Here is an 8,220-nt window from a genome sequence, read left to right as displayed (position 1 = left end):
CCCCCCCCCCCCCCCCCGCGCGCGCGCCTCTCAAAAAAGAAAGACTTACTTTTTGTGTTCTCTTTTTCAAGAAAGCAATGTCTCTTCTTAGGGACATTTTATGTATTATTGTGGTATAATGTACGTGCAATAACAGTGTAAACCTTAGTATAGCCAGTGAATTGTTAATGTCCGTATACTTTTGTAATCACTGCCTGTCTGATAAAGATAAAACACTTCCTGAATTTTAGAAGTCTCAATTCATTCCCCCTCCTAGTTATTACTATCTTTGGCTCTAAAGGGCTGTTATTTTGAGTTCTGTCAGATAGGTTAATTTTGCCTACTTTGAAATTTCACATAAATGTTATCATAAAGAACGTACACTTTGTTTCTGGTTTCTTTCGTTTAACTTTGAGCCTAAGAGATTTGCCCATGTTATCGTGTGTGTCCAGAACTTGTTACATTTTGTTGCTGAATTCATTAAATGAATATATCACAATTTATTTACCCAGTCTTTTATTGATAAATATGTGAGTTGTTTTCAGTTTTTGTCTTTCTGGAGTAGAGCTCCTTGTGTAACTTTTGGTGATGCAGACAGTTCTGTTAGATTTATATCCAGGAGTGGAAATGGTGGGTGGGTTGTAGGGTAAAAATATCTATTTGACTATATACTAGGGACTGCAAAATTTTTTTTTTCTGAATTATTTCAGTCTTCTTAATTTTAACCATTCTGATTAGGTATACATTTTACTAATTTGAAACTGTCATTTTACTTGATATAGGTTCATTTGCTTATTAAACTGTTGGCCAGTTAATACAGTTTAGCTTATTCACTTAATTATTATTTTAATTGAATTTACTTTTGAGCATTTTATTTTTATATGACAAGCTATTGAAATTAAAATTTTCTAAGTTTGGTAATGTGAGAAGTAAGCAAAATTAGAATTTGACAAATCACTAAGAGAAATTAAAATTGTAGGCTAATTTTTTCCCCCTGCATATAAAACTAAGGAGATCTCCATAGAGGCTAAGTGAACAGTGGACTGCTTTCTTTCCCCTTAGTACACTGAGGCCAGTCCGTTCCTCTCTCCTTCTGAGATTTTGATTTTGAAATTGAAACTAATTCTCCTTTCTTCCACATGCTTCCATGTGCCAGGTTTATATTAGTATGAATGATGTCAGTTAGAAAAACTTTTATCGAGTGTTATCAAAGCTAGAGGAGTTAGAAATGGATGAGAGAAGAGTCTACCAAGTAATTGTTCCAAGTTCTTATTGCAGTGTTTTAGGGTGGACTTTTTTCAGTGCAAATCTTGAGTCTATTGCCTGAACATGTTGTCATTTGTAGCTTCCCAAGTGCTGGGATTACAGGCATGCGCCACCACACCCTTCTAGTGTGCGGTTTAATGTTAATCTTCTGGTCCCAGAGGATGCTGTGTTCTTCCTTTTTCTTCATTGTCTGTGTTTTCTAAAGAGTTCCTTCTTAAATAGAATCTTCGTTAGAGTTTGCTCACTTGCCGTTTGCTGTCATATTGGAGCCCTGTCAATGTGATAGTAAAATGTGGGGAATGGGTGGTATTACATGACAAAGTTATATAGTTAGCTTGAGTCCCTTGTCTATGGCCTTCTTTATTTTTTCCTTATAGTAGACTGGAAGGCTAATGGAGACTAGAGTTGGCTCATGACTCCTCCCCGGGGCCAGCTAAGTCTCTGGTAAGGTTTCCTGTGGGAGGGCAGGACTTCTGTATGGATGGACTACTCTGGCTGTATGTAATTCAAAGTGATTACTTCCCTGTGGGTGAATTTAAAAATAGTTACTTTTCCTTTCATTCTTCCGGAGTCATCAGGAAAATTCTCACCTTGAGAAACTTTGGAGCTCTTTGAGGTGAAATCTAGGCAAGTGTGGGGTGTGGCAAGACGGATGCTCTCGCAGTTCTTAATTCTCAAACCAGTCTCTGTCAGCTTCCAGCATTTGGTTCAAATTGCCATTTAAATGTTACTACCACTTATTCTACCACCTTTGTTCCTAGTAAGTGGACCTCACTTAGTGGTTCTTTGTCTCTCCAGACTGGGTAGTGATTTGTCCTATAACCTCAATTATTTTATCTTAGAAGGAAAAGTCACTGAGTTTTCAAGCTGTTCTTCTTGTAAAGGGTGGGTTTGTTGGCTTCATCTGAGCTGAAACGTGAAAGCTCAGTGAAAGACTAAAGTCAAATCCCTTAACGTCAGACATCAATTTAATAACTGCAGGTGTTTCCTTTATTTTGCTTAAGGACGACCCCCCCCCATGTTGTGAGGTGTGCATAACAAAATTAACCGCATTAACTATTTTTCAGTGTACAGTTCAGTGGCAGTAATTTAGTGTTGTGCATTTATCACTCATTTTCATCTCCAGAACTTTTTCATCTTGCAAACTGAAGCTCTCTGTTCTTTACTTATGCCATTTCTCCCTCCCTGCCAGTGGCTGGCAACCACCATTCTACCTTCTGTTTGAGTTTGGTTAAGCACCTCATATGAGTAGAATCATACAATATTTTCTTGTTGTATTGCTTTACTTAACGTAGTGTCCTTAAGGTAAAAAATAAGTAGAACGCTTTCAAAAAATTATTGCTGAATTCCTCTTTTGCATGTAACTAAGTTGTTAATAGTTGTCTTACTAAATTTGTGACCTAAGTCAATCATGTCATCTATTTGTTGAGCTTCAGAATGGAGGAGTTAGGCATGGGACAGGGTTAGGATGTGGGAAAGATATTATTAGACAATTTTGAACTCTTTTAGAGTGAAATGTTTCATAATTTGTTCTAGGACTTAAAGTGTTCTGTCGTAGTCAGCTGAAAATACTATGGATTATACTTTTCATTTGTGGTTGTTTTTCTGGGAAGAACTTTGTAAATAAGGAGGATCTTTTTCTGTATTTTATTACTACTGGAGTCCCAATTTCAGGTTTTTTACCTGTTTTACTCATAGCCATGATGAGTTCTTATGGCTTTTGGATGGACTTTGATTCTTCCAGTCTCTCTAGTGTGGAAGGAGTCAGCTTGCCTGCAGACTGGAAGCTGGTGTGTGTGGTACTTTTAGGCCCAGCCGGAATACCAAACCCTGGAGTTTCTCTAGCAGTTTCACTTTGTGATGGGGAATATTACCTATCCTTCGGTGAAACATAAATTTGTTTCTTCCTATTTAGAGCAGGTGGAGTTTCTTTATTGCAGATAATTGTATTATATAGGTTAGTCTTTTTAGTGAGGGCTATATTTACTGGGTTTTGTTTGTTTGTTTGTTTGTTTTCTTTTTGACTGGGAATTGAACTCAGGACCTTGTGCTTGCCAGGCAGGCACTGCCACTGAGCTATATCCCCAGCCCCTATATTTCCTATTTGACTACGCTTAAAATTCAGATGACTTCAGATTGCGTTTTGCAATTGAGATTTGTTTATTTATTTATGTCTTTTTGAGGCAGGGTTTTGCTATGCAGTTCAGGCTGGCCTTGAACTAACTTTGTAGCCCATGCTGGCCTCAGACTTGCTGTGATCCTTTTGCCCAAGCCTCCCGAGTGCTAGGATTACAGGTGTGCACCACCATGCCCGGCTGAGATGTATTTTATGTGATCTTCCCTCTTCGTCCTCTTTTTACTGGAGGAATAAGTTAACTTTTGTAAATACGACTTTTCAGGCTTGTTTGTCCTTATAGTAGTAAACCATAGGGACAAATGATTTTTTTGGTTTCTTAGATTTGCTTTTAATTTATTTTTACAGCAAATGGATCCGTGAGACTACTTCTAGAATCCATGAAAATGTTCTTTGAGGGCAGGAATGTTCAAGTTTTGAGAATGTATTTATATTCTCTGATTTCCCTTTTCTTTAATCTTCGTATTAACGAATCAGTTTAGAATAGCATTTAAAAATATTTCCATTATAGGCAAACTGAGAGGTGATAATATGTTTATTTAATAGATTTATTTATTTAGTTAGTTTTTTTTGAGACAGGGTCTTGCTATGCAGTTCAGGCTGACCTTGAACTCACTGTGTAGCTCAGGCTGGCCTCGATCTCATGGCAGTCCTCTTGTCTCAGGCTCTCAAGTGCTGGGATTATAGGCATGCACCACCATGCCTGGCTAATAGATTTTTGTAGGACATTAGTTTTTTAAAAATTTCTTTTGAAAACCAAGATTGATAAGATTGTAAGCCTATGATTTTAGCCATCTGTACATTTAAAAATTATTTTTACTTGTCTGTGTAATTTTATTGTTTCTAGGAATATTTAAAAAGATCAGATTCCATATCTATTAGCCGTGCTCAAAATGCAGTACATTTAAGGTTTATAAGTAAAATATTAGTCATTTACTATTCTGAGTGCCTTCTTGCAAGCCAGGCACTGTATTTTACGTGCTGAGAATATTCATGTAAATGAAGCAAAACCTCTACTTTCATGAAACTTATACACTATTTTCACAGAGATATAGAAACAAGATATATAAAATGTAGAATAAAAGCAAAATTCCCTTAGAGGATAGATTCTTTTAACCTTCCTTTATGGGTTGGACCTTTTAAAAATAATCACTTCATGCCAGGTATGATGGTGCACACCTATAATCTTAGTACTCAGGAGGCTGAGGCAGGGGGGTTGCCTTGAGTTCGAGGCCAGCCTGAACTGCACAACAAGATCGTCTCAAAACTCAAAGCAAAAAATAAGTCCATTCAATACCAGACTTTTGTTTCCTCTTTTTGCTGTGCTGGGGATTGAACTCAAGAGTCTACATATGCCAGGTTAGCACTCTTGTCACTGAGCTACATTACCAGCCCTTTTTCATTTTAATTTTGAGACAGGGTCTTGCTACATTTCCCACATTGGCCTTGACTTTGTGACTTGCCGGCCTTAGTTTCCTGTGTAGTGTGGACTACAGGTAATGCTCTACTGTGCTTTCCTCAGTGCCGGATTTCTCTGACATTTCTGGGAGTGAGTAGGGTCTCACGTGGCATCCCATGCTCTCCTGATGTTAAAAGAGATCCAGGTCTAGGTAGCGAGTGGTATAGAGGAGCTAAGCGGCGTGTGTTTTGGGGGTGTGATAGAAATGGGAAGGTAAATATGTGTGGATCTGTGGGGAACATTAGAAGTGGAGACAGGAAATGTAAAAGATGAACTGTTATGCAGCAGGTCTGCTAATGGTTTTCTAGGAATTGGGAAAAATCACTTTTTATTTTTTATTTTTTAGAAGAACAGTGAGCACATTTCTTGTGAAAATTCAGTGAAAAGGATGGTTGGAAATGTATATCAAGGAGATGCAAGGAGACGAATTTGGAGCTTCTAAAATGTAGACCAGGGTCGGGTGTTATGGTGCATGCCTGTAATCCCAGCCCTTGGTAGGCTGAGGCAGGAAAATCTCTGTGAGTTTGAGACCAGCCTGGGCTGCATAGTGAGCCTCTGTCTCAAGACACCTATACACACACGACACCAGTTGTGCTTGTGTAGTAGTGTCATTAATCTGTTCATCCCTGCGAAGGATGCCTTGATGGACACAAGCCCATTGAAGGTATTGTGAACAGAGTTGCGCCATATGTGGTAGCCTTGTAATCAGAGAGGAAATATTGAAAATGGAAAAAAAAGTGCTAGACATGGTGATGCACGCCTGTAATTCCAGCACTTGGGAGGCTGAGGTAGGAGAATCACCATGAGTTCAAAGCCAGCCTGCTCTACATAGTTAAGACCCTGCCTCAACCTCTGCCTGCCGTACAAAAACAATGAAAAAAAAAAAAAAAAAGTAGTCTAAGGGAATTTTGTAATTTATAGGGTTGGTAATCTGCTAGGGATAAGCGTTTTGTAGAATAATAATAATTACAGGTTGAAGTTTCAGGCTGTATCCTCACATTACATGATGGTCTGAATGACTTTTTTTTTTTGTCATCTTGTATCTGCGTTATTGATCCATCTTCTCTCTACCCCTAATTTAGGGGTTTATAATCTGTTTTAATTAGATATTCAAGCTTATTAGAAGTATTTCTGGAACAAAGGAATTTTTCCCTTGGAATATATTGAAGAAAGGATATGTGGACTTTCAGATATACTAAAATATAGAGGGTGTCCCACATTTGATTTTCTAGATAGTATGGTGTACTAACTTCTGTATCATTTCATTTATTTATTTTTATGGTGCTAGGAATTGAATCTGTAGTACATGCTAAGTAAATGTTCTACCACTGAACTATATACTCTTGGCTCTGTAATATTTAATTGTGTTAATGTAGCTCTGTGTTTCTAGTTAAAAGCATTTTTATTATGGAAAATTTTAAACATGCCCCTAAATAAAGACACAGTATTATCAACCCTAGTATACCTATTAACACTCTTCTGGGCTTGTTTTCTTTCTTCCTTCTGTGTGTGGAACTATTTTTTGGAGACAGGGTTTTGCCATGTGGTTCAGACGTGCCTTGAACTCATTGTGGGGCTGGGAATTTAGCTCAGCGGCACAGAGCCTGCCTGGCAAGCGCGAGGTCCTGAGTTCGATTCCTGGTACCAGGAAAAATACTAAAAAAAAAAGCAAACAAAAAAAAAAAGACGGGTTGAACTCATGTAGCCCACACTGGCCTTGAACTCATAGTGATTCTCCTGCCTCAGCCTCCTGAGTGCTGTAATTACAGGTGTGCCATCACCACGCCTGGCGCTGTGCAGAATATTTTAAAGCAAATACCAATCATATCTTTTCAGTACAACCAATTTAACAGGCAAGGGCTGTTATTTTTATGTTATTTTTTTCTTAAAACAGCACAGTATCATTCACATCAAGCAGTCATATTTACTCTAGGTTAACACTGTCTGATGTGATACACAGCCTGGATTCAGATTTTCTGTTCATTTCAAAAAAGGTGTTTTTACAGTTGGATTGTTTGAGTCAGGTTCCAAACAAGTCTCGATTATTTTTAAAGTTGGTTATGTTTAAAGACAGTTAAGGCAGTGTGAAAACATTTTAGTAAAAGCTGTTCTAGGAGAGTGGTGCTGTTTTGGCAGTTATTCAGTCTGCAACTTTGTTTACTTTTCTATACAAGAAGCTATTAAAAGAACTATTACCTGGGTTTTTTTTATGATTTTAAAACCATTATAAGGAATCTTTCTAAAATTTGGGGGTAGGTCTAACTCCGTTTATGTGAAAGCCTAGAGAGAAGTTGTTTGAACTGGTTTTGTGAAAGTCTAGGTTTGCAGGAGACCACGGCTCTATAGACTACTGTATAGGACTTGGGACTGCTTTTGGAACTGTGTGCATGTATTACGTAGTGTATCTTTTCTGTCTGGAATTAGCTTCCTCATCAGTAAGAGACGGAAAGAGTGATATATTTTTTAAAGTTTTTAATTTTTGTGTTTTTTTTACATTTATCCTTGACTTTAACAGGATTCTCAAAGTTGGATTGGTGGAAACAATGAACCATTGACTGGTTTTACCTGGAGAGGTGGCTGTGAGAGAGAAACAACAGGCATACAAGTCTGGAATGAAGTATTTGTGATTGACAGACCCAATGGAACAAAAGTAAAACTGTTTATACTTCTCTGTTCTTTTGAGCTACTTTCCAGTATTAAAAATCAGAACTGCACAGGCTATCTGATAACATACAGATTATGTTAGAATATGTAGGCTCTGAGCACTTTCTTGATTTAATTTCTGCTTTTGACATTATTATTTAATAACTGATTTTTATAGTCATTTTTGGTGACTGTTTTACTATTTTAAACTTTCTGAATTCCTAGGTGGCTGTGCTGCTAATGGATACCCAGGGTGCCTTTGATAGCCAGTCAACTATCAAAGACTGTGCAACAGTTTTTGCTCTGAGCACGATGACTAGTTCTGTCCAGGTGAGTCATGAGATAAATGGTGTGATCACTGCACATAACCCTCTTACCTTTGGCCGTTCCTCGGAATTGAAGGAAAAAGAAAAAACACAAAAAAACATTAAAATTAAAGACAGCGATTTGTTTCTTATTGGTTATTTACATTTCCACGCTTGCTGTTCTAGCTCCCAATCTGAAATTCTATACAGTATTTGTATTAGTTACAAAGGAAGCAATAAACTAATAGCCAGTTCTTTTGAGTTTTCATTGTAGCGTCTGTGGGTTCTTCGTTTTTTTGCTTTGTTTTATTTTTTTTTATTTTTTGGTTTTTTGGTTTTTCTCCGGTACTGGGAACCGAACTCACGACCTTGCGCTTGCCAGGCAGGCGCTTTTGCCGCTGAGCTAAATCCCCAGCCTCCTTTTGCTTTGTTTT

The 8,220-nt window shown here is 37.7% G+C and overlaps 1 protein-coding gene across 1 annotated transcript in view; it reads left to right on the top strand.

Moving 5' to 3' along the window:
- Positions 1 to 8,220, top strand: part of Atl2 (atlastin GTPase 2) — a 30,276-nt gene that overhangs the window by 6,148 nt on the left and 15,908 nt on the right. Inside the window, exons 2-3 of the mRNA XM_005390883.2 lie at positions 7,354 to 7,488; positions 7,707 to 7,811. Of these exons, the coding sequence (XP_005390940.1) occupies positions 7,354 to 7,488; positions 7,707 to 7,811 (240 nt within the window). The remainder of the gene's footprint in view (positions 1 to 7,353; positions 7,489 to 7,706; positions 7,812 to 8,220) is intronic.

Source organism: Chinchilla lanigera, unplaced genomic scaffold, assembly GCF_000276665.1.
Source record: "Chinchilla lanigera isolate Chin_1 unplaced genomic scaffold, ChiLan1.0 scaffold00040, whole genome shotgun sequence".
Classification (NCBI taxonomy): domain Eukaryota; kingdom Metazoa; phylum Chordata; class Mammalia; order Rodentia; family Chinchillidae; genus Chinchilla; species Chinchilla lanigera.
This window is presented reverse-complemented; position numbering and strand designations above follow the sequence as displayed.